Source organism: Thalassophryne amazonica, chromosome 13, assembly GCF_902500255.1.
Source record: "Thalassophryne amazonica chromosome 13, fThaAma1.1, whole genome shotgun sequence".
In the NCBI taxonomy this organism is placed as follows: domain Eukaryota; kingdom Metazoa; phylum Chordata; class Actinopteri; order Batrachoidiformes; family Batrachoididae; genus Thalassophryne; species Thalassophryne amazonica.
This window is the reverse complement of record NC_047115.1, coordinates 32,125,625-32,153,086: the sequence shown is the minus strand read 5'-3', so window position 1 is coordinate 32,153,086 and position 27,462 is coordinate 32,125,625. Positions and strand designations below refer to the sequence as shown.

At 43.6% G+C, this 27,462-nt stretch overlaps 1 protein-coding gene across 2 annotated transcripts in view; it reads right to left on the bottom strand.

The window, feature by feature from the left end:
* LOC117523141 (cGMP-dependent protein kinase 1) overlaps nucleotides 1–27,462 on the bottom strand; it is a 460,927-nt gene that overhangs the window by 71,217 nt on the left and 362,248 nt on the right. For both annotated transcript variants that reach the window (XM_034184573.1, XM_034184572.1), the window contains exon 6: nucleotides 6,852–6,929. In XM_034184573.1, the coding sequence (XP_034040464.1) occupies nucleotides 6,852–6,929 (78 nt within the window). The remainder of the gene's footprint in view (nucleotides 1–6,851; nucleotides 6,930–27,462) is intronic.

Genomic DNA, 27,462 nt, shown 5'->3' with positions numbered 1-27,462 from the left:
CAAGACCAGGTTGACAGATTAAGTGAATGCATTTTAAATGATGCCAGCATTTTGCTGAAATGTCCTCTAGACAAAGTACACCGACTGTTCTGGGAAGAGACAAAGTGATAGATGTGGGAATGGCCGAGCAGAAGGTCAGTCGTGTGTGTAGGATGTCCCTGTACATATTTGTGTGTAACCAAGCAACAACCTCCAGTGGTGAAAAATGAAGCCAATATGGAAGCGTCGATACTTCATTCATTAATTTATTGTCCCTTATCCAGTTCTGGGTCGCAGTGGCAGCAGACCAAATAGCTCATCTCACACTTCCCTAACCTCAGCCAAGTCCTCTAACACTTCCTGGGGGATCCCGAGGTGTTCCCAAGCCAGCTAGGGAAAATAATCCCTCCAGCGTGTCTGGGGTATTCCACAGGGCCCCTTCTCAGTCTGACATGCCTGGAAGACCAAAACTTGCAGTTCTTTAAAAATGGCCATTTGAGGTTTGGTTGCAAAAACAAAGCAATCCTCAAAGAGGTCCATATTATGCGTGTAGGTCGCTCATGGTACACGGTGTCCCAAATAGGAAGTGCCAAAATTTGAGCCCACAGTAAAACAGGAAATGTCAAATGTTGCACACTTCCTGGATTGACACGTCCTGGATTGACAATAGAGGAGATCTCATGGAATCTCAGCAGCTGTGGGCTCTGTTCAGATAATCCGATAACCCATAATTATCTAAGATAATGTTTTTGCTAGCGGATTAGCTTTTCAGATAACTTTTAAAACCATCAATGGACCAATTATCTTCCGATAAATTTAGTTCCGATAACTTTCAGTCCCATAACATTTTTTTTTTTGGTAAAGTGAGCAAAGTTTAACAGTCAAAAACATTTGTAAACCCTAAAATCAAACATTTTAATCTCTGTCGTGTGTAGATCAGACTGGCTGTTGCTTGCTGATGACGTCATCATTAAGCGCAAAACATGATCGGCCGGTCGACGCAGGGAGCATTGTGGGTAGTGTAGTTCACTTTGGATGTTACAGTGTTATTACCTGCTCGACACAAAAACAAAACTGACTAATTTTAACATTATTTTAACATTATTTTATTGTATTTCTTTGTGGCACGGGATAATTTAATCGCCAAGACTTGATGAGAGAGAGGAGCTCTCACAGTGCAGCTGTGTACAGGGACTTTACTTCACCATTTTGACACCGTTTGGATAAGCAGGACACTTTATATGGGTTATTTCTTCAGATGAAGCCTACTGAAACTAACAGGTAAGAATTTATATTTACTACAAAAAAAATAATTTTTTGGCAGTTTAATGGTTTAGCGTCATAAAAGATAACTTTTCAGTTATCTGATTAATGGTTATCAAAGCTAACTTTTTGATTAGCTGTGCCCACCACTGAATCTGAAACAGGAAGTGCCAAATGTTGAGCCAACAGTGAAACAGGAAATGTCAAATTTTGAACACTTCTTGCATTGAAAATAGAGGAGGTCTTGTGAGATCTTGCGGGAATTCAGTGGCAACTTGAGACGAAAACTTTAAGTGCCCAGTTTTAAGCCCAGAGTCAAACAGGAAATGTCAAATGGGTTTACCTTTAGAAAGGATTTTTTTTTTTAATAATTCACCTGTTTTTTTTAGAATGAACTTGATTTTCGGTATGTTGTTTTTGCTGTTGTATGTAATCCTTTGTGAGGTTTCTGTGTAACTTTTTGCTTGTTTCATTAAATTTAAAAAAAGGTAAATGTTGAACACTTCTTGGATCGACACTTCGACAATATATGAGATCTCATGGGATCTTGTGGGAATTCAGTGGCAAGTTGAGAATGAAACAGGAAGTGCTAAATTTTGAGTACACAGTGAAACAGGAAATGTCCTGGCATGGGTACAGCTGGGTGGCACTGGACTCCCCTGAAATCTGATTGGACACCCCAGGTGCCACCCCAGATGATTGACATGCCACGGCAGCGCACATCTGGTTGAAAAGAGCCATTTTGAAATCGGTGACACATATTTACTGCTCTGTCCCTCTTGTACAGTAGTTGGTGCTGTGTTCCACAAAAAGTTCTAATCCACCTTAGAAGAAGAAAAATATTTGTGCCAGATTTGAACCTGAACACGTCATCTGAACCATAGACTCCTAATGACACCAAAGTTATACTGTGAGTAAATGGCTGTATTTTATGCCAGAAATGAGGTCCAGGTTGTTAAAAGCACATTTCTCCTTTAATTCAGGTTGTCTTATATATACGTGTTTACTGAAAAAGTCTGAAGGACCTAAATTACATGGTGAGGACTTTTTTTTCCAGGCATGTGAGATGCAAATAAAGAAAATGCTTAAAATGGTCGGGGTTAAGAGGGCCATAGTTGGGGGGGGGGTCTGGGGGGCCAAGACCCCAAGAAGCTGATGGTTTTTAGCCATGCTAATGTTCCCCAGAAGCATTTACTGAAAAACGTCTGGAGGACCTAAATGACATGGTGAGATACTGAAGAGCTTCAGTCGTTCATGTCCGCGATATACACATATTTAAATATTCAATACTACAGCAGAAACAAACATGTTTACAACCTGTGACAAAAAAAGTTTTGGTCTGTATAGCTTGTTTCCTCTTTCATAACAACTGAATTGGGTGATTATTTTTATAACTCATCCATTTAAACTTTTTGAAGTCATAATTTTGTGAATAATTAGGGACATGGTCATTTTGAGTGACATTGAGGGTTTGCCAGGTCCAAACCTAACCATTCCAGACTTAACTGTGTTCGTTCTTTCTGAGTATTTTATTAAAAATATCTGAGAAAAAATGTGTGTGGTTAATTGTCAGACCTTCAGAGAAAATGTTGGTCCAGTATTTGAATTCAGTGAAATTTGTTATTGTTTAATTTGTATGTTAGCGCCATTAACACTTATTAGTAGGTAGCAATAGTTTGGTGACTTTAGCCACAGTAATAACGCCACTTTACAGAGTCAAGATGCTGGCTGTAGGTTTTAATGCCCGCACTCAAACTACAGTGGGGCAAAAAAGTATTTAGTCAGTCCCTGATTGTGCAAGTACTCCTACTTGGAAAGATGAAAGAGGTCTGTAATTTTCAACATAGGTACACTTCAAATATGAGAGACAAAATGAGAAAAAAAAATCCAGGAAATCACAATGTAAGATTTTTAAAGAATTTATTTGTAAATTATGGTGGAAAATAAGTATTTGGTCAATAACAAAAGTTCAACTCAATACTTTCTAACATAATCTTTGTTGGTAATGACAGAGGTCAAACATTTCCTGTAAGTCTTCACCAGGTTTGCACACACTGTAGCTGGTATTTTGGCCCATTCCTCCATGCAGATCTCCTCTAGAGCAGTGATGTTTTGGGGCTGTCGCTGGGCAACACAGACTTTCAACTCACTCCACAGATTTTCTATGGGGTTGAGGTCTGGAGACTGGTTCGGCCACTCCAGGACCTTGAAATGCTTTTTACGGAGCCACTCCTTCGTTGCCCAAGCGATGTGTTTGGGATCATTGTCATGCTGGAAGACCCAGCCACATTGCATCTTCAATGCTCTCACTGATGGAAGGAGGTTTTGGCTTAAAATCTCATGATACATGGCCCCGTTCATTCTTCCCTTAACACGGATCAGTCGTCCTGTCCCCTTTGCAGAAAAACAGCCCCAAAGCATGATGTTTCCATCCCCATGCTTCACAGTAGTTTTGGTGTTCTTGGAATGCAACTCAGCATTCTTCTTCCTCCAAAAACAACAAGTTGAGTTTTTACTAAAAAGTTCTATTTTGACTTCATCTGACCACATGATATTCTCTCAATCCTCTTCTAGATCATCCACATGCTCTCTGGCAAACTTCAGATGGGCCTGGACATGTACTGGCTTAAGCTGGGGGACACGCCTGGCACTGCAGGATTTGAGTCCCTCTCTGAGTAGTGTGTAGCCTTTGTTACTTTGGTCCCAGCTCTCTGCAGGTCATTCATCAGGTCCCTCCGTGTAGTTCAGAGATTTTTATTCACCGTTCTCATGATCATTTTGACCCCACAGGATGATATCTTGCGTAGAGCCCCAGATTGAGGGAGATTATCAATGGTCTTGTATGTCTTCCATTTTCTTACAATTGCTCCCACAGTTGATTTATTCACACCAACCTGCTTGACTATTGTAGATTCACTCTTCCCAGCCTGGTGCACATCTACAATTGTTATCCTGGTGTCCTTCGACAGCTCTTTGGTCTTGGTTGAGTTTGGAGTCTGACTGTTTGAGGCTGTAGACAGGTGTCTTTTATACAGATAACGAGTTCCAACAGATCCCATTAATACAGGTTAACAGGTGGAGGACAGAACAGCTTCTTAAAGAAGAAGTTACAGGTCTGTGAGAGCCACAAAACTTGCTTTTTTTTGGGTGATGAAATACTTATTTGCCACCACAATTTACAAATAAATTCTTTAAAAATCCTACAATGTGATTTCCTGGATTTTTTTTTTCTCATTTTTTCTCTCATAGGTGAAGTGTACCTATGATGAAAATTACAGACCTCTCTCATCTTTCTAAGTTGGAGAACTTGCAGAATCAGGGACTACGTAAATACTTTTTTACCCCACTGTACTTATAAGAACCACCATCCAGTCTGCAAAAATATGATTTAACCATATGAATTCAGGTGACCTAGACTGTTAGCCTTAGATAGTTTGGTAACTTTGACATAATTGGGTGTGTTCAGGCGTCACTCATCCTTGCCAGCTCTTGAACTTCTCTACCCATTTACAGGTTGGGCAGAGGATAGGCAGAGCCAGGCACACCCAATATTGGGGAATCTGGAGGCGCCCCATTTGAGCTTCAACCTTGCTGTTCAAAAAACGTCCTGGTGATGTCACAGAGGGTTTTTCCATTAATATATACAGTCTGTGTGTGTTTAGCTCAGCAGAAAATGTGTTATGTAGAAGAGAAAAATGACAAAGAAACAAACTGGGCCTGATTCACAAAGATCCCAGATAACAAGTGCTACATTGTGTGAGCAATCCAAATTTTTGCAAGTTGGGGTGCAGACAGTTTTGTATATCATTTATTAACAGTAAAGGCACAACTGATATCCAGTGGTAATGTGATGTAAACAGCAGTATGTAAATGAGGATTTTGTGCTTTAGCAGTCAGAAATGAAAAATGAAATCAGCTAGTTAGATTACCAGTCGCAGGCGAAAGGCACCTCTTCATCCAGATCAAATAAACATATATGGAAATGACTGTTCAAGAATGGCAGTATATTTCATTGATTTATCTAATGCTGTCTATATGATATTTACTAATATAATTTCTCCATTGTTTTTGTGACCTATTTTTAAAAAATGATTACTATGTCCTCTGGCCAGCTGTTCTATGCATCCACCACTCTCATTGTAAATGAGAATTTGTCTCAAATCCAGATGTGACCTTCTTTTAAATAGTTTCTTGTTTCTTGTTGTCTTTTGATAGTAGTAGTAGGTATGCACATTGTGCCTCTTACATGCAAATTATGAACATAACAGTGTTCACACACTGGCAATTAAGAAGAAAAAGAAAATAAAAACAACCTTCTATTTCAGACATTTGAGTCTCATTTTATTGAAGGTTTTTTAGCAAACTGGTAAGTAACTGTGATGCATTTTGCCAGTGGAACGCACAAAGAAATGTGCACACAGTTGTTACTATGCGTTATGCCGGCAGAATGCATCATAATTATTCACCAGTTTGCTATGACATCATGGATAAAACAAGGATTAAATGACGGACATAGGAAATTGTTGTTAATTGGTTCATTTGTTTGTTTATGATTTATGTTGATTTATGATAGCTAGCGCACTGTGCGTCGTGGTATCCCACACCGACTCTGCTGTCTGTGTCTCTTTTTGGTCTACCTGTTACACATGGATACATTTATTCTTAAAGAAATTGGCATGAAATAAATTTAAATATGTATAATGTTTAGATTATGATAGGTTATGACTTTTTTATTTTGTGTATGAGGAGTCTGTGGTCTCTTTGCTGCTGGAACAGCAGTCTGTCAATGCAGTAAGTTAAAGGAAGCTTTCAAACTCCCAAAATAGAGACACGATCATCACCTGTTGAATTTACTTTGGACCTTGACCAATTCAGTTGCAAACGCAAACCTATTTACATGTTTCCTCCCACAATTTTGTGGACCAGGTGGACAAACCCCAAACTGCAATGTTCATGAAGGCAAGCATGCTAAATTGACAATACAAGCTATTGCGCACATTTTGACAGATGCGATCCTTGTTGCACTCTGTTACAGTGCGCATTCGACACTCATCATAAATGCATGCTGTGTGTGTGTGTGTGTGTGTGTGTGTGTGTGTGTGTGTGTGTGTGTGTGTGTGTGTGTGTGTGTTGGGGGGGGGAGGATTTTCTGTTTGAAAAAACTCCTTATGTTCCAGTTTGTTTCCCTGCTGCAACACATTTTGCACAGCTTGTTCCTGACCTGTAGTTTGCGCACATAATGATGAGGATCATCAGAAGCGGAAGCATGAGGAGCAAATGGACACTGAGGAGAAATCTTACAGAAAAGAAACAAATGTGCTCTTCTCTCCACACAGGAGAAAGAAGAATGTGGAACACGTTTTTGCAGCAGTATTAAACCTGGAAGGGACAGTGCGGTGCTCTCTCTTTGCTCTCTCTGCTCCTGCTTGAGAAGATGAAAGCAGCTCTCTCCTGATCTACAGATGACTGATCACAGCCCGCTTCAACCCAAAAACATCTTGCCTTTCAGATAGGTGCAGGGTTTTTTTTTTTTTTGCTCTGTGTGCCATGGTGGCCAGTGTTGTCAGTAATGGTTATTTTGGCAGTGAAAAGAGAGGCGCTTTCCTCACCTTGCCCTTACTGATGATGAAGAAGGTGTCTCCTCTGGCTCCTTGCCTGATGATATATTCTCCGTCTTCATAATGCGTCTGTCAAAAGATGAAGACAAGAAGAGAAGAGGTTGCTCAGGCATATTATATTCCCTGCCTTCTTTTTTGACAAAGTTATTTAGTAGTGACACGGAGTAGAACAAAGGCAGTCGAAACCGGCAGAAGAAGTAAAAAAATGAAATGACTGCAGCAAGACAACTCGTAACTGGGTGCTTTTTCTTATTCTTGCGAAGACTACATAGTAAGCTGTCTGATGTGTTTCCACTCAGCCGTCATTTGAATATTCTCTGTCACCTTCAATCATAAGAAGCCTGTAAGTGATTGCACCTTAAAACATGCGCTTTTTTCCTACAGTAAAGGTGGAATATCTTTTGTAATTTTTTTTTTTTTTTTTTTTAGCAGTCAGCACCTTCTGCTCACTGATGCAGTGGCTGGAGTCTGTTCCCGCTTCCATGGCTACACTGTGGACAAGTTGTCAGTTTGCCTCAAGGCTAAGACAGGAAGACTTTAAAAAAAAAAATCAACCATCCATTTTACATGTTGAGTTAACAAAAGGCATCTTTATTATCTAATGTGGCACAGGGTACCCATATCTTCACATTACTATGCAAAGTTTTATAAATATTTGATAAAATCCTCCATTTTCACAGCCCATAAGTAATAACAAATACTATGGCACTGTTTGGTAATATTAAAAACTGACTGAGCATGCAAGGAGACTACTGAGGCTCCTTCAGAGTTTTCATGGGTGCCTTGGTGGCTTGTTTTACTCGTCTCCCTCTTACACGGTCACCCAGATTTTGAGAAATGTAGCATAGCACCAAGTTGTACCAGGAAGAGTCAGATTTCAAAGGTTCCTTCATATTCACCTCACCAGTAACATGCACGTCTAATAGCAGCTCTCATCAACTCACCAAAAACACGTAATTTAAAAATGTCATGATTGAGAAATTTTGAGCCTAACCCAAAAAGGTTCATCTTTTGCAATCTGAGAAAGCAGCAATTGTTAAAAATGTGTGTGGTTTTGATTCACTGGGTGCAATGTTCAGAAATGTTTCTCTGAGAACCACGCCCTACTTTTTCTGGGTCAGGTTCAAAATTTCTCAGCCAACCCTCATAAGTCACCTTTCTGTTGTTTGCAGTTGCCAAGCTGAAATGCTACCTCATCCATCACAATGCCACCAGCTAGTCACCTGAGGTATGCTCTGTCCTTGCCTTCTTCCGATGGCAGGATTCGAGATCAACATACCCTTTTTGCCAAAAAGGCCAGTGCCTCTCCCAAAGATGGTTATAACATTCTGTAGAGTATGCTGACATAAACGAAGTCCAAGACATATTTAACAACTTCAAATGTTCATGTATCCATCACCTGACTTGTCAAAAGAAAACTGTCTTGAAAAGTGTTGCTTTTTATTCAAATTAATCTTTATACTGTGTGATGTGGATATGAATTCTGCAATCCTTAATACTGCTGAGCTTCAGTGCCACTTGTAATACTCCATGTTGTCAGTAGTATTCCTGAAATTCAAATATCTTAATGACATCAATGCTACACTATCTATGAAAGGTACCCATGATATAAACATGATGATCTTTCTGTGCAGCACTGCTGAAATATTGTTTTACACAAAACAAACTGGTTGCACTCAGTACATAAATGACACTAAAGTGACATCATAAATGCTATATGAGGCAACTAATGTGTCATTATGAATGTGGTATTATATAGCACTACTATGATGTGGCAAAACCCATAAACAATTATCATGATCATTACTATGCAAATTAATTTTGACATATCCATGTACCCCAACAATCAATTTCCAACAATCAATTTCCTATCATTAGTATAAAAATATGTGCTTACATAATGAGAACATCAATGTTTCATCATCAAATCCAAATGGTGCAAATATGAATAAATATTGTACTGTTGAGGACTAATAAATTATTGAAAAAAAAATACTTGTTGCACTCATTAGCATATAAACATAATCATACATTTACGTTACATTATGCATATAACATATACTTAATGACAGTACCGTAAATAAAATGTATGTAAGGTGTGTATTATATAAGGTATCATTACTATAAATATGACTTATGATCTGAGTAGCACTGATGAGTTATTGCTGTACTATAAAAATAAACTGCACTAATTACTTTGCAACTTAATGTATATATTTTCATGATGCCAATCTTATACCATAAAGTCTGCATGAAGCTCCTATGGTGTATACAAGAATGTTACGTAAACACAAAATATGTGTATACACCTCTATGACACTACTGTTGTTCCATACAGTTTGCACAAGGTTACCACAAAAATCAGTTTTCCTCTCAAGTGAATACAAATGTATGAACAGAACACCCCAAAGTCTAATCAGCTCATCCATTTCACCATGGTGAAAGTGTGACGCTTTTTTTTATTGCATTCTGCTCTTGAGTTGTAGTGATTAGTAGAAAGTGTCTACACACAGCCACAAATAAAACAACATTGTAATGTGCTGCATACTATATACAGAGTGGCAGGACATAAAAATTGTCTTTATTGCTGATGCTTGTGCTCAAAATGCAGTTCCTCCCTCCCCTCCCCCCCTCCCCCCAGTGCAAATAAACTACTATGCACAATCTGATGTATGTGTAATGTAATAACCCTCCTGCTCCTGTGCCACGGAAGATAAAGATATCAGCCAGCAGCATCATCTGCACAATCATCAGGAAGCACAGTTTACTGACAAACCCTGATGAGGACCATATGCTTAAATTCTTCAGTTAACAAATATATTTTTCAAGTTATGGTGCAATATTTTCCCCACGGCTTTGCAAAATACAAAATGTACTGTACTGCAGGCCGCAGCTGAAGAGAAAGCTCACTGTCTTCCTAGAAGAGTGTTGCCTGACATTTACCACTGTTCTAAGTTGTCACACTTATACCCAGAAAAAGCTACCTGTGTTTTGCACGCTGCAGTGTATGAGTTATTATTCCGTTGTGAGTCACTCAACAGGAAATTTTCTTGTCAGCAGTGGATCACAGTGATGATATTTAGCTCACATTAGACAATTTTGTTTTGAATCTCAGGTGTGTCTTCAAGGACATACATATTTAATTTAACAGTTGGCTATATCTAATTACAAATCAGTAAAATAAATTAAAAATAAACTGCAAAGGTGCAAGACACAAAAAATCATGGTTGAGAGACCTGACTCAAGCTCACTCATGGTACACTGTGTCCCAAACAGGAAGTGTCAAATTTTGAGTCCACAGTGAAACAGAAATTGTCCATTGTCAAATACTTCCTGGATTGACAATAGACGAGATATTGTGGGATCTCACAGGAATTCAGTGGTAAGTTAACAATGAAACAAGAAGTACCAAATTTGGAATCCACAGTGAAACAGGAAATGTCAAATGTTGAAAACTTCCTGGATTGACACTTCCTGGACTGACAGTAGGTGAGATCTTGTGGGATCATATGAGAATTCAGTGGCAAGTTGACTCTGAAATAGGAAGTGCCAAATTTGGAGCCCACAGTGAAACAGGAAATGTCAAATATTGAACACTTCCTTGCATGGTTGGAGCTAGATGGGAGGCCAGGGTGGCAGTGGACCCCTTGAAATCTGATTGGATACACCAGGTGCTACCCCAGATGAGTGAGATGTCACGGCACTGCATGCCTGTTTGAAAAGATCCACCTGCATTTTGACATCAGTGACACATATTGACTGCTAGGTCCCTCCTGTACAGTAGTTGGCGCTGGGTACCACAAAAAGTTCAAATCCACCTTAGTAGATAAAGAAAAATCTTCGAGCCAGATTTGAACCTGAGCACTGCACATTGTCTGAACGGTGGACTGCTAATGACACCAAAGTTATATCGGTGCGTAAACGACCATATTTTATGCTAGAAATGAGGTCCAGGTTGTTAAAAGCAGCATTTCTCTTTTAAGCCAGTGGCCTTTAGTCATGCTAATGCTCCTCAGAAGCATTTACTGAAAATAAAATGTGAAGGACCTAAATGAGATGGTGAGGACTTTACAGGCATGTGAGATGAAAGTAACAAAAAATGCTTAAAATGACCAGGGTTAAGATGGCTGTAGTTGGGGGGGGGGGGGGGGGGACTGGGGGCTGAAGGCATTTAGGCATGCTAATGTTGCCCAGAAGCATTTACTGAAAAAAGTCTGAAAAATGACATGGTGAGATGGTGAAGAAGTGTCAGAAATCATACGTTGTGTTCACTTGCCTAAAGCCCCGTTGACACATAGACGGTTTTGTCGGCGGGTAGTACATAGACCGAAGTTCGCGGTAGTTCCAGCTGTTTTTGTGGTGGAAAGGGGCGGAGCATTTCACCGGCATTTTGACCGCCGTACTAGCCGCAAATATGCGGCTAAAATGCCGCTAAATCCGCCGAATAAAGCGATGTTTTGACGCCGTAGCATCCGGCACATGTCAGGCAACGGGTGTTAATACCCAGTTCTATCCTTTACAATCGCAGGTTAAGACGCGCGTGAGAATGGCGGTGTTCTGCTGCCACCGATAATGCCCTGTGTACCACTGGTTTTATCCAGGCAAATCCTGCATTACTCCAGGAACCTTTGCATATAGGCACCGCCCCCAGAGTATAATAGGCTGAAGCAGCAGGAATATATGTCTCTGTCACTGCAGGGGGAGGGAGATCATCCTCAGCCTTTTCTTCTCCTTCCTTTTCCCCGTCACCACAGGCCTCCCCTCTGCTTCTGAACCAGACCTCTTGGTAAGTCCTTGCCGCTGCCAATTTTCTCTTAGGAGGCATACTGGAGCTTCTCTGCAAAAATATCTGGAGCTGGCCATGAGTGAGAGGCCTGCATGCAACGCGCTAGTGTTTTTATATTGACCGCCGCCTAACACCGTTAACCGGGAGGTGGCATTTAGAACGGCGTACTGTCCGCTAGCGCCGCCGTTTTGTCTGCCTCTGTCACTGGTTAAAATGCCCTTGAGGATGCCGATGTGGGCTCTATCGCCGTTTTACATGCTGTTGATTAGGGATACAACGCCGGCCGCCAATTACAGCGGTGTAAACTGCGACACTACAGGAAGGGGCAGGATGAAACGGCAATTAAAAAGTATCAAACGCCGTTGTTCGCGTTGTCTCCGTCGTCACGCGAATTCTCCGGGAGCACTCCCGGAATTATTCGACATGTTGAATAATTTTTTCGACGATTCCCAGTAAAGCCGGAACTAAGCCACGCCCCCTAGTGCCGGCGTTAACAACGGCGTTTAAGACGGCCAAAAACTCTTCTGGGACACTTCCGGGAGCTCTTACCGTCTATGTGTAAACGGGGCTTAAGGAACATGGTATAACTCCTTTTTTTGAAAAGAAAGTTGGTTAAATGTCCACAATTTTTTTTTATTAAAATTTATTAAACACCCACCTAAAATAAATTAATTTTGTGACCCCCAGCATATTGTAAAAATCAATAATTAAATGACTTTTCACGATGTTTGTCCTCTTCCGTGTCAGACTTGTGATGACCTCATCCATTTGTCTCGTGCTGTTACTGTTAAAGACTTGTGCAAGAAACAGTGTTGTGTTGTGTGGCAATGTGGCTAGCTTTGCCACAACCACACAGAGAATGAGCGACTGTGTTTGTGCTCCTTTTTGTCTGACAAAAGTCATTTATCCATCCACCAAAATGAGTTTCTTGTCAGCTGATGCCCGCAAAGTTTGTCATTAAGTTTTGTGCATGTTCATATTTTTGAGGGGAGTTCAGGTGGACATTTGTTTGCTGTTTTAGTGTGACAGAGTGGGACACAGAGCAAATGCAGAGCTTCTGGATGAGAACACAATGAAAACTAGCTTTATGTGTTGTCATTTAGCAACAGACTGGATGTTCCACTTTTTTTAGGACAGGAAAAATAAAAACCAGCCAGTATCTGTGGCACCACATCGCGGCGCTTATGTTGAATAATTAAAAAAAAAGAGAAAAAACACACCACCCAGGACACGAACTCACACCTTTCAAAAACTCTGATTCCTAGTCAGAGACTTTACCACTGAGCTACAGAGCTGTTCTTTGAAATCAATCAATCAATCAATTTTTTTATATAGCGCCAAATCACAACAAACAGTTGCCCCAAGGCGCTTTATATTGTAAGGCAAGGCCATACAATAATTATGTAAAACCCCAACGGTCAAAACGACCCCCTGTGAGCAAGCACTTGGCTACAGTGGGAAGGAAAAGCTCCCTTTTAACAGGAAGAAACCTCCAGCAGAACCAGGCTCAGGGAGGGGCAGTCTTCTGCTGGGACTGGTTGGGGATGAGGGAGAGAACCAGGAAAAAGACATGCTGTGGAGGGGAGCAGAGATCGATCACTAATGATTAAATGCAGAGTGGTGAATACAGAGCAAAAAGAGAAAGAAACAGTGCATCATGGGAACCCCCCAGCAGTCTATGTCTATAGCAGCATAACTAAGGGATGGTTCAGGGTCACCTGATCCAGCCCTAACTATAAGCTTTAGCAAAAAGGAAAGTTTTAAGCCTAATCGTAAAAGTAGAGAGGGTGTCTGTCTCCCTGATCTGAATTGGGAGCTGGTTCCACAGGAGAGGAGCCTGAAAGCTGAAGGCTCTGCCTCCCATTCTACTCTTACAAACCCTAGGAACTACAAGTAAGCCTGCAGTCTGAGAGCGAAGCGCTCTATTGGGGTGATATGGTACTACGAGGTCCCTAAGATAAGATGGGACCTGATTATTCAAAACCTTATAAGTAAGAAGAAGAATTTTAAATTCTATTCTAGAATTAACAGGAAGCCAATGAAGAGAGACCAATATGGGTGAGATATGCTCTCTCCTTCTAGTCCCCGTCAGTACTCTAGCTGCAGCATTTTGAATTAACTGAAGGCTTTTTAGAGAACTTTTAGGACAACCTGATAATAATGAATTACAATAGTCCAGCCTAGAGGAAATAAATGCATGAATTAGTTTTTCAGCATCACTCTGAGACAAGACCTTTCTGATTTTAGAGATATTGCGTAAATGCAAAAAAGCAGTCCTACATATTTGTTTAATATGCGCTTTGAATGACATATCCTGATCAAAAATGACTCCAAGATTTCTCACAGTATTACTAGAGCTCAGGGTAATGCCATCCAGAGTAAGGATCTGGTTAGACACCATGTTTCTAAGATTTGTGGGGCCAAGTACAATAACTTCAGTTTTATCTGAGTTTAAAAGCAGGAAATTAGAGGTCATCCATGTCTTTATGTCTGTAAGACAATCCTGCAGTTTAGCTAATTGGTGTGTGTCCTCTGGCTTCATGGATAGATAAAGCTGGGTATCATCTGCGTAACAATGAAAATTTAAGCAATACCGTCTAATAATACTACCTAAGGGAAGCATGTATAAAGTGAATAAAATTGGTCCTAGCACAGAACCTTGTGGAACTCCATAATTAACTTTAGTCTGTGAAGAAGATTCCCCATTTACATGAACAAATTGTAATCTATTAGACAAATATGATTCAAACCACCGCAGCGCAGTGCCTTTAATACCTATGGCATGCTCTAATCTCTGTAATAAAATTTTATGGTCAACAGTATCAAAAGCAGCACTGAGGTCTAACAGAACAAGCACAGAGATGAGTCCACTGTCCGAGGCCATAAGAAGATCATTTGTAACCTTCACTAATGCTGTTTCTGTACTATGATGAATTCTAAAACCTGACTGAAACTCTTCAAATAGACCATTCCTCAGCAGATGATCAGTTAGCTGTTTTACAACTACCCTTTCAAGAATTTTTGAGTTTAAAGGAAGGTTGGAGATTGGCCTATAATTATCTAAGATAGCTGGGTCAAGTGATGGCTTTTTAAGTAATGGTTTAATTACTGCCACCTTAAAAGCCTGTGGTACATAGCCAACTAACAAAGATAGATTGATCATATTTAAGATTGAAGCATTAAATAATGGTAGGCCTTCCTTGAGCAGCCTGGTAGGAATGGGGTCTAATAAACATGTTGATGGTTTAGATGAAGTAACTAATGAAAATAACTCAGACAGAACAATCGGAGAGAAAGAGTCTAACCAAATACCGGCATCACTGAAAGCAGCCAAAGATAACGATACGTCTTTGGGATGGTTATGAGTAATTTTTTCTCTAATAGTTAAAATTTTGTTAGCAAAGAAAGTCATGAAGTCATTACTAGTTAAAGTTAATGGAATACTCAGCTCAATAGAGCTCTGACTCTTTGTCAGCCTGGCTACAGTGCTGAAAAGAGCTGTGGGAAAGCTGTGGGAAGCTGCCTCATATCAGGAAGGACATGAAAGTATTACAAAAAAGATTAAAATCCCACACCATATAAAAACACCACATTTATCAAGTGAGCAATATAAATATGATCCGTCTGTTCCTCTGGTGATGACCCATGGTCACAGACATACAGTCATGAAATTACATAAATGAGAAGCAGTGTGCTCTGATCATGTACAGATCTACTGGTCAGGTGCGTCCGGTCTGCCGCACGCGTGTTCTGCCGACACGTGTGTTCTGCCCGACATGTGTGTCTTGCGGACGGCACGCCACAGCGCAGACACCGCGTCATGTGGAACAGAGCTCATGTGGGTGGCGTGACGGTCAGATCGCCCGTTGCGTGTTCTGATCTGACGGTCCATTTCAACCCGGGGGGCTGTCAGTGTCTGCTCGCTGGCTGCAGTTTGTTGCCACCACGGCGATATATTTTATTTTTGTCCATGTAAATACAGCAATCAGACACACACACCTCACAATGGACAGTCGTTAGTCCGTAACGGTCCACACACAGTAGGTGTTGTGTAGCTGGAATGCCCAGAATGACAGATCACCACATCTGCTTCTGTCGGAAGCCACACCTCCTGTGAGTGGAGCGCACACACCCATGTGCTAGTGTGTGTTTGCAAAGTCACACTCGTGGGGAACTAAGACAAATTTCACAGCAGTACGACAGTGGTCGACTGCAGTCTCTTGTCGTGCCGAGAGTGCAACTGGCCACACATTTTCTAAGTGCCATGTGAGTGGTGTTATGTGTTCGTGTGTGTCACCTGGAATTTGTCTGACACCTGCCGTGAGAGGGTGCGATGGGTTTGCACAGCACACACTCTGTCTTTCAGGCGCTTGTGTGCGCAAATAGTTGTAGCAACAGGTGTATGAGGCGTTGGCAACAGGAACGATATTACACGGTTTGCACATGATTCCTGCGTCATGCACACTAAGTGTGCACTTCGTCCAAACTTCGCATTATGTGTGAAGGGCCCTTAACAACAACACCAAATATAGTTTATTTAAAATGGTACAACTTTAATGAAACAATGTTAGTATTTTATTCCCTGTCTCAGTTATGAAATTACAGCAGCCTGGATCTTCAAACCTTCTTGAGGGATCCCAAGTTACAGTCAGAATTTTAGTTCTGTGTGGCATATATGTCATAGGAAAATGGCATTTTACACCATAACCTTTAACAAAAAATTTCAACTATAGCAGCGCTCAATACAGCTAGCTGTTGTGGTGGCTATGTCTGTCATTTTGTGCTTTTTATGACAAATATCTGGAATAATATGGTTTGTTTTGTGGTGAAATGTTCTAACAGATCATCAGACATGATTCTGTTTTCTTTTTCTCTCCTTCCGAGATGCAGCTGGATCCACATGCTAAATTGAATGATTTCCGTGGTGGACGCGGGACAGACTTTGCTATAGGAAGAGATCCAAGGAAAGCCGAATGACCCCCCCCCCCCCCCCCCCACAAATAGGTGGACCGGACATTCTGCATGAACCTGCATGTTGTGTTGTGTTCTGTATTGTAAACCTTTTTTGGTAAAATGGATTAAGCAGTGGGTCACCCCTTTGAGTCTGGTCTGCTTGAGGTTTCTTCCTCAATATCATCATAGGGAGTTTTTCCTTACCACTGTTGCCTGTGTGCTTGCTCTCAGGGTTGGTAAGGTAAGGCCTTACTTGTGTGAGGTGCCTTGAGGCAGCTTTGGTGTGATTTGGCGCTGTATAAAGTAAATAAATTGAATTGACATCCCTTCTTCAATATTTACACTGAGTGAAATTCTCATCTTATTTAAAATTGTATACTAATGGTGTTAGCACTTTTAGCAGCAACTGGCAGCTTGATTCATTATGTTCCATTAATGCAAGATTACTAACAAAATAAGAGGGTCATAACTTTTATTGCCCACCCTAAAGCAAAACTTTATGAGAACAACTGTGCAGTCCAACACCCAAAGCAATGTCAGTCTGTTATCTTAGCTGGACTTGAAGATAGGCTTCTTTAGTCCCACCCAGGTCACACACTGTTTTGCCCAAGCTCCACCTCTTTATCCATTTATGGGTTCATCATGACATAGGCAGAGTATGCACTGCCAACATGGCAATGCCCAGACCTCATCATGCAAGGTATGTCCAGTATATAAACAGTCTTTATGGTGTATCCTTCTTGGTAGGGATGTCCCGATCCGATCACGTGATCGGAAATCGGGCCCGATCATGTGGTTTCAGATTTGATCGAAATCGGACGTTGCATCCTGATCAGCATTCCGATATAGATTTTATCCTCATCATTTTGATCAGCGCTATTTCAAGCTCATTATTGCAGATTACTGGGCCTTTCACACGTCGGAAGCTTCAGAGGCATCAAGAATCAGTCTAAAAATCATTATTTTCAATGAGATGCGTTGCTTTTTAGAGGCATCAGAAGCGTCACGTCAAAAGCCGAACTAAAGCAACGCTTCTGACGGGAGAGCGCATTGCCTCTTGTCGGCAGGCTGACACGGTCAAAGTTCAACCCAATCTTTTTTTTTATTTTATTATTATTTATTTTTTATTGAACAAAAGAAAAAACATAAGTTCAATGCAATTCAACTTTAGACGCTCTGAGCTGTGACGTAGCTTCACGCTGTCCAAATAGGAACGACGCGTCGGACCAAAACATGGAAGATTAGTGGCAGAAACCACATCTCTACAAAACAGAAACGTGTCACAGGACTGCTCATTTATAGAGCAGTTTTCTGAAGAAAAATCTTTGGAAATGTTTTTTGTTGTTGTTGTTGTTTGTTACCTCAAAATTTCTGATTACTGTTTAAAAAAGTTTAGAACACTTGTAATTAAAATAGCTAATTCAATAAATGGTTCTTTAGAAACCTTTCATCTGTAAATTAAAACCACCTGTTATTTCAGATTAGATCATTTCTTTTTTAACATAAGGAACCTGTTGTGTGGGCCGCTGAAGAGGAGGTACTGCTGGCCCACCACCACCAGAGGGCGCCCTGCCTGGAGTGCAGGCTCCAGGCACCAGAGGGCGCTGCCGCCTCACAGGAGCAGCCAAGGTGACAGCTGTCACCTATCAACCGAGACAGCTGACATCCATCAGCAGAGGGGTATATCAGCTGGACGGCATCTCCACCTCATTGCCGAGATATCGCTCTACCAAGGAGGTAACGTATCCAGCCCAACGAATTGTCTTCTGACTATTGAATACTTTTGCCTTTGCACAGAAAGAGAGAAGAACAGCAGGAGACTGTATTTTGGGATAAGTACTCGCATTCCTGCACTACAGTGTTGTTGTTGATTAGAGGTGGAGGTGGTGTTTCCACCCTACGTGTTGCTGGGTGCAGCCGCACCCACATCTGACTGTTTCTGTTCCTCGCCAGCAGTACCGGATCCAACGAGCGGAGGCAGTGGCCACCTGGGAGTTTGGGACTTGGCGGCTCCAGTATTCCCGGGGTTCGGTGGCGGAGGAAACCGGGTGGTTCCGGTTCGACTCGGACAGACGTCTCCTATCGTCGAGCCTGCCCACACGACACCATTGGAATTGGTTATAACCACAATTGTAATCTGTTGTGTTTGTTGTGCGTATTCACAACAGTAAAGCTTTGTTATTTGACTTTCTCCATTGTCCGTTCATTTGCGCCCCCCTGTTGTGGGTCCGTGTTCCTACACTTTCACAACAGGATATCTCGGCCAGCGTCATGGATCCCGAGGGGCGTCAACCGGCTGTTGAACGGCCAATGGAAGAACAGGGCGCACAGGCGTCCGCAGGAGGGGTGATCGGTGAGTTGCAGCAGATCCTCACCGCTTTCACGACTCGGTTGGATTTGATGACCGAGCAGAACATCCTCCTGAACCGCAGGGTGGAGGCTCTCGCCGCGCAGGTGGAAGGGCGCCCTCCGGGTGCCGCTGCGGCTCTCCCTCCCGTCGACCCTGTGCGTAATAATGACGTTCCACTGGTCGTTCAACGACCCCTCCCTCCTTCCCCTGAAGCATACATAAGCCCCCCAGAGCCGTACAGAGGCTGTGTGGAGACGTGCGCGGATTTCCTTATGCAGTGTTCGCTCGTCTTCGCACAGCGTCCCGTCATGTACGCGACCGACGCTAGCAAAGTAGCTTATGTGATAAATCTGCTTCGTGGTGAGGCACGCGCTTGGGCTACAGCGCTCTGGGAGCAGAATTCACGGCTCCTTCAAACATATGATGGGTTTGTGAGGGAGTTCAGAACAGTGTTCGATCACCCTAATAGAGGAGAGACCGCTTCAGCCGTGCTGCTGTCAATGAGACAGGGGCGCCGGAGCGCAGCTGCCTATGCAGTCGACTTCCGCATCGCGGCTGCGAGGTCCGGCTGGAATAACACTGCCCTCCGCGCCGCCTTTGTAAACGGACTGTCGATGATCCTCAAGGAGCACCTGGTGGCTAAGGGCGAACCGCGGGATTTAGATGGGCTCATCGATCTTGTCATACGATTAGACAATCGGTTAGAAGAGCGCCGTCGGGAATGAGACGAAGGGTGTGGCCGGGCACGCGCCGTCCCTCTCCCTTCCGGTTCCGACCGCGTTCCGCCCTCCCCACGCTCCACGGCCCCTGCGCTCCGTGCGGTTACAGCCCCCCCTGCTGACGAAGCTATGGACACGAGTAGGGCAACATTTAGGGCACCAGTTACACAAAGGAGGCTGGCCCACGGAGCGTGTTTTGTTTGTGGCTCGATAGAGCATCAATTAAGAGACTGCCCCGAGCGGTTAAACGCCAAACGCCCGCCCCTAGAAACTGGGCTAGGGGTGGGCCAAGACATTCACGTGGGACACACCCACATCGCCACACGACTCCCAGTTGCAATCCTGTATGAGGATTTAACCCTGAAGGCCCCAGCACTGGTGGACACGGGCTCTGAAGGGAATTTGCTAGACAGCAAATGGGCCAGGGAGATGGGGCTCCCTCTGGTGGCGCTTACCTCGTCTGTGCAGGTACGGGCACTAGATGGCTCCCTACTCCCTCCAATCACTCACAAGACAGGGAATCACCGGGAGGAGATCGAGTTTTTTGTGACTCCGACCACCTCCCGTGTGATTTTAGGGTTCCCCTGGATGTTGAAACACAATCCCCGGATCGATTGGCCGTCCGGGGTAGTGGTTCAGTGGAGTGAAACCTGCCATCGGGTATGTTTAGGTTCCTCGGTTCCTCCCGGTTCTCAAGCCAGGGAGGAGGTCAGAGCCCCGCCCAATCTAGGGACGGTGCCGGTGCAGTACCATGACCTTGCGGAGGTGTTCAGCAAGGATCTGGCGCTCACCCTTCCCCCACACCGCCCGTATGATTGTGCCATTGATTTGGTTCCAGGCGTTGAGTTCCCGTCCAGTAGGCTGTACAACCTCTCACGTCCTGAGCGCGAATCAATGGAGACCTACATCCGGGACTCTTTGGCTGCCGGGTTGATCCGGAATTCCACCTCCCCGATGGGTGCGGGTTTCTTTTTTGTGGGGAAAAAGGATGGCGGATTACGTCCATGTATCGATTACAGGGGGCTGAACGAAATCACGGTTCGTAACCGATACCCCTTACCCTTGTTGGATTCGGTGTTCACGCCCCTGCATGGAGCCAAGATATTCACCAAGCTTGATCTTAGGAATGCATATCACCTGGTTCGGATCCGGAAGGGAGACGAGTGGAAGACGGCATTTAACACCCCGTTAGGTCATTTTGAGTACCTGGTCATGCCGTTCGGTCTTACAAACGCTCCCACGACGTTCCGAGCATTAGTTAATGACGTCTTGCGGGACTTCCTGCACCGATTCGTCTTCGTATATCTAGACGATATACTCATCTTTTCTCCGGATCCTGAGACCCATGTTCGACATGTACGTCAGGTCCTGCAGCGGTTGTTAGAGAACCGGCTGTTTGTGAAGGGCGAGAAGTGTGAGTTCCACCGCACTTCTTTGTCCTTCCTGGGGTTCATCATCTCCTCCAACTCCGTCACTCCCAAGGTTGCGGCGGTGAGAGACTGGCCCCAACCCACAAGCCGTAGGAAGCTGCAACAGTTCCTCGGCTTTGCTAATTTCTACAGGAGGTTCATTAAGGGCTACAGTCAGGTAGTTAGCCCCCTGACAGCCCTGACCTCGCCAAAAGTTCCCTTCACCTGGTCGGATCGTTGCGATTCCACGTTCAAGGAGTTGAAACGGCGCTTCTCGTCTGCACCCGTTCTGGTACAGCCCGATCCTAGTCGCCAGTTAGTGGTTGAAGTGGACGCCTCGGACTCAGGGATAGGAGCCGTGCTGTCCCAGAGCGGGAAGACCGATAAGGTCCTTCACCCGTGTGCCTATTTTTCCCGCAGGTTGACCCCGGCCGAACGGAACTATGATGTCGGCAATCGAGAACTCCTTGCGGTGAAAGAGGCTCTTGAGGAGTGGAGACATCTGTTTGAGGGAACGTCCGTGCCATTCACGGTTTTCACTGACCACCGGAACCTGGAGTATATCAGGACCACCAAGCGGCTGAATCCCAGGCAAGCCCGCTGGTCACTGTTCTTCGGCCGTTTTGACTTCCGGATCACCTACCGTCCCGGGACCAAAAATCAAAGATCGGATGCTTTGTCCCGGGTACACGAAGATGAAGTCAGAACGGAGTCGTCGGATCCCCCGGATCCCATCATCCCGGAGTCCACTATCGTGGCCACCCTCACCTGGGACGTGGAGAAGACCGTCCGGGAGGCCCTGGCACGAAACCCGGACCCCGGAACTGGGCCGAGGAATAGACTCTACGTCCCACCAGAAGCAAGGGCTGCGGTTCTGGACTTCTGTCACGGTTCTAAGTTCTCCTGTCATCCGGTGGTGAAAAGAACCGTGGCAGTCGTCCGGCAGCGCTTCTGGTGGGCGTCCCTGGAGACCGACGTCCGGGATTATATCCAGGCCTGTACCACCTGCGCCAGGGGCAAAGCCGACCACCGCAAATCATCGGGATTGCTACAGCCGCTGCCCGTACCTCATCGCCCCTGGTCTCACATCGGCCTGGATTTTGTCACGGGTCTCCCGCCGACCCAGGGAAACACCGTCATCCTCACGATAGTGGACGATTCTCCAAGGCGGCCCACTTCGTGGCCCTCCCGAAGCTCCCAACGGCCCAGGAGACAGCGGACCTCCTGGTCCACCACGTCGTCCGGCTGCATGGGATACCATCAGACATCGTCTCCGATCGCGGTCCCCAGTTCTCCTCGCAAGTCTGGAGGAGCTTATGCTGGGAACTGGGGGCCACGGTCAGTCTCTCGTCCGGGTATCACCCCCAAACCAACGGGCAAGCAGAACGGGCCAACCAAGAGATGGAGCAGACCCTACGTTGTGTGACAGCCGCGCACCCGGCGGCCTGGAGTACTCATCTGGCCTGGATCGAGTACGCCCACAACAGTCAAGTGTCATCAGCCACCGGCCTCTCCCCTTTTGAGGTGTGTTTGGGGTATCAGCCCCCATTGTTTCCGGTGGTTGAGGGAGAGGTCGGTGTGCCCTCGGTCCAGGCCCACCTGCGGAAGTGCCGTCGGGTGTGGCGTGCCGCCCGTTCTGCTTTGTTGAAGGCCCGGATGAGGGCGAAGACCCATGCAGACCGGCGGCGGACCCCGGCCCCAACGTATCGCCCCGGGCAGGAGGTGTGGTTGTCCACCAAGGACATCCCACTACAAGTGGCCTCCCCGAAACTGAAGGACCGCTACATAGGACCATACAAGATCCTCAAGGTCATCAACCCCGCCGCAGTGAGGCTTCAGCGGATCCAATTGTTCATGAGTCATTGAACAATTTATTATTTTTTAACATGAATCACTTGGTAAATTTAAAAAAAAATGACCAAAGGACACTGATGGTCTTTGTATGTACAATTGTAAATAAGTAATCTCTATAAGTGAAGTATAAAGAAGTATGATTGAAATGATTGCTAAACTACGGGCCACGGCCACTACGCTAACTTATTGCATGCGGCTGTCAAGGCTGCATGGTGATGGGGGTGAGAGAAGCTAATGACGCAATAAAATAATGCGCCATGGGTTACACCATCTTATTTCAGAACTAGCTGAGTTTCCCATTCTACTCATGGGTAATAGAGAATTTTAGCCATGTCGTATATTTCATGTCACTTTAGTTCAGATGTAGTAAGTTGCATTGCATTGTGTGTATGTTGTCATCATTAATATTCATAGAACAATTTGTGACATTCATGATACTCAAGTGAATGATGATAAAAAGGTGATAGCATGTCATATCATTGCAATGATGTGGGATATATAATGTTCTTAGTGTCTCTGCAGATGTTCGCCAGCTCTATTACATTTCATCCATTTAGCACTTGGGGTTTTATGACCTAATGCCCCCTACTTCTTGGGATGCATATCAACAGTCTGCATGCTGTATACAGCAGACACATTTTAAGTAAAAAAATGCACACCTTAACTTGTATGCAGTGCGCACTGGCACGTTCGCATTCTAATTAAAGTCCACCCTCACCAGCTGCTATTACGTAGTAAGTAAAGTGTGATGCTTGCTCACTGACCTGCATACCGTGTGAACTGTGGAAATAAGGACTCCAGTGAGTGGGTCGTGATCTAATATAAGGCTGACCATGTCTGTGTGTGTGTGTGTGTGTGTGTGTGTGTGTGTGTGTGTGTGTGTGTGTGTGTGTGTGTGTGTGTGTGTGTGTGTGTGTGTGTGTGTGTGTGTGTGTGTGTGTGTGTGTGTGTGTGTGTTTGCGCACGTGCACTTTCAAACTAAGGGCCCCAGTGACCTCCGCCTTGGTGCACCCAGTCACCATATCAAGTTTGGTGTCGATTGCTTAATTACTGTGGCAGTTCACTCCGAACACAAACCGTGCCGCATACATACACTCAACAAAAATAGAAATGCAACACTTTTGGTTTTGCTCCCATTTTGTATGAGATGAACTCAAAGATCTAAAACTTTTTCCACATACACAATATCACCATTTCCCTCAAATATTGTTCACAAACCAGTCTAAATCTGTGATAGTGAGCACTTCTCCTTTGCTGAGATAATCCATCCCACCTCACAGGTGTGCCATACCAAGATGCTGATTAGACACCATGATTAGTGCACAGGTGTGCCTTAGACTGCCCACAATAAAAGGCCATTCTGAAAGGTGCAGTTTTGTTTTATTGGGGGGGATACCAGTCAGTATCTGGTGTGACCACCATTTGCCTCATGCAGTGCAACACATCTCCTTCGCATAGAGTTGATCAGGTTGTCAATTGTGGCCTGTGGAATGTTGGTCCACTCCTCTTCAATGGCTGTGCGAAGTTGCTGGATATTGGCAGGAACTGGTGCACGCTGTCATATACGCCGGTCCAGAGCATCCCAAACATGCTCAATGGGTGACATGTCCGGTGAGTATGCCGGCCATGCAAGAACTGGGACATTTTCCACTTCCAAGAATTGTGTACAGATCCTTGCAACATGGGGCCGTGCATTATCTTGCTGCAACATGAGGCGATGTTCTTGGATGTTGGCACAACAATGGGCCTCAGGATCTTGTCATGGTATCTCTGTGCATTCAAAATGCCATCAATAAAATGCACCTGTGTTCTTCGTCCATAACAGACGCCTGCCCATACCATAACCCCATGGGCCACTCGATCCACAACATTGACATCAGAAAACCGCTCACCCACATGATGCCACACACGCTGTCTGCCATCTGCCTTGAACAGTGTGAACCGGGATTCATCCGTGAAGAGAACACCTCTCCAACATGCCTCCAACGACAAACTGGAGTCAGGTCGAGACCCCGATGAGGACGACGGGGATGCAGATGAGCTTCCCTGAGACGGTTTCTGACAGTTTGTGCAGAAATTCTTTGGTTATGCAAACCGATTGTTTCAGCAGCTGTCCGAGTGGCTGGTCTCAGACGATCTTGGAGGTGAACATGCTGGATGTGGAGGTCCTGGGCTGGTGTGGTTATACGTGGTCTGCGGTTGTGAGGCTGGCCTTTCATATATGTATAGACTACTTTTTCCAGTGCCTCCTCTGTCTCTCACGCCCTGAAGCCTCAAGAGTTTCATGGGACACAGCCCTTAGAAGCGTGCAGCTGCTGAACTGGGACACAGCCTGTGTGCAGCATCACATTTCCTTGGAATTCTACTTTAGCTTTTTCTGGAAGAGAAACTTGCAAGCATGGCAACAATTTTGAAAACTTTTGGCAGAATCAGTGTGTGCGAGAGAGTGAGTGAAGGTGTCAGAGGAAATATGAGAATCAAAGCAACTGTCAAGTCATTAAAACATTTTAAGCTTGGTACTTAAGTGTAGGAAGCTGCTAAATTGCAAACTTAATTATCAGCTGTGCATTTAACATTTCCACTTTCCAATTTCTTAACTGAGAAGATGATGCTGTTTTAAATAAGGCCTGGTTTGTATGTCATGTTATATTGATTATTTGTCCCATTTGCCATTGTGCTCCATTTACTATGCAGTTTTGGTTCCATTTAACGTGCAAATTTGGTTCCATATGTTTCGTACCATTGCACACTGCGACCACAGTGAGCACGCACACTAGTGGCAAGGCACTTAGCAGCTTATTGATGCTTCTCATTCTTCAAACACAAAAGAAAAAAACAAATCCAGTACACCGTAATCCGTCTGGGGCATTTACAATATTCGCTGGGACATATCTTGCTAAAGTAGAACCGCTATCGGCTGAAGAGTTTGACAAATTTCTGGCGCATATTTCCGCTGGACTGAGAAAAGCAGATGGCAGTAGAGTACACGAAGAAGTCAGTGCACAGCATCAGCTATGGACTACATCGTCATGATTGTTTTTGAACTATCTATGTTTTTGCAAGTTGACTGAGAACAATTTTGGATTGGATTGGACTGCTATTTAAAATTTGTGTTGGACTGTTTGGAACCTCCTGATGTCAACAGACCAGTGACACACACTAAAATGTAAGTCCCTTTTCTCTTGTTTATAAATTAATAGGCATTGTATAAAACAAATAATGAATGTTTTTTCATTTGTTCAATGGAAAAAATATTTAATTCGGTGAAAGATTAGATGTTCCATTCAAATCTGCTTTGCCTCATTGAATAGAACATTCCATCTTTCATCTTTCATGAAATATTCTTACCATTGCTCTCATAAACATTCATTATTTGTATAATAATGAGTGCATGCTATATACCTAACCGAGGACAACGAATCGTGTCTCCATAAACCATAATTTTGCTCTTAAAGTCTCATCTGTCTCCTATTAGTATTCAAGCTCACCTAATTGCAAGTTTAACACTGAAGCTGTTCATGACCTTCTGATGTTCAGTCAAAAGAACAAGCGTCTCGGCAAAGTTCCAACTATGCCCCAGGTCTAGATCTCTACTCACATCCCTGCCAAATTTAACCTGTGGTCAATCACTTGTGCAATGGCCATGACCTTCAATGTGGGTTTATTTATTCATTTATTTATTCACGATCCAATATTCAACATTCATTCAAGATTTATGCATCGCTTTGAGTTATCAACCAGACATATTCAAAAATGTATGACAGTGTTATTGGAAGTAATATTAATGCGGGATCTGCATCTTAATACCAGATTATATCTGTAAATCAGTAAAGGAGTTGTATGAGAAATCTACAGACCAGGATTTGATCCCAGGTGTGTGCTTCAGGCTACATGTCTGTATCCTTATGCAATATACTTCATCAGCACACCAAGCAGCCTTGGCTGAAGAGGTAACCTGCAATGGACTGGCATCCCCTCCAGGTTTGGAGTCATAGACTAGACTCTCATCTGCTTCACACTATAGTATCCAGACCAATGGGTCTATAGGACTTACTTAATTTTAGTAAGTCGGTGGATCCACCCTCACATATCAATCAATATTTGTACTGCATTTCATAAAATCAAGTTTATTAGATTTTAAGTAATCAGCAAATAGACAAACAAGACATTAAATAGCCATCACATGTCTCTCCTGTCTAATAACTTTCCACTATAATTTCTGAAACATTCATCTATAACAAAGCTCATATTTAACTTGGCCCAGGCTTCCTAGACAGTCCATTCGTTATGTTGCAATAGGCCTAGGCTGCCAGGGGACTCTATTATTATTATTATTATTAATAATAATAATAACAATAAGAGTAATACTAATACTAATATTATTACTAATACTAATAGTAATAATAGTAATAATAATATGTATATGTCACAGACATGAAAGAGTGAAACCCTTCAGCATCTCACCATGTCATTGAGGTCCTTCAGACTGCTTTTTGTTTTTTTGTTTGTTTGTTTGTTTTTTTTAAGCAAA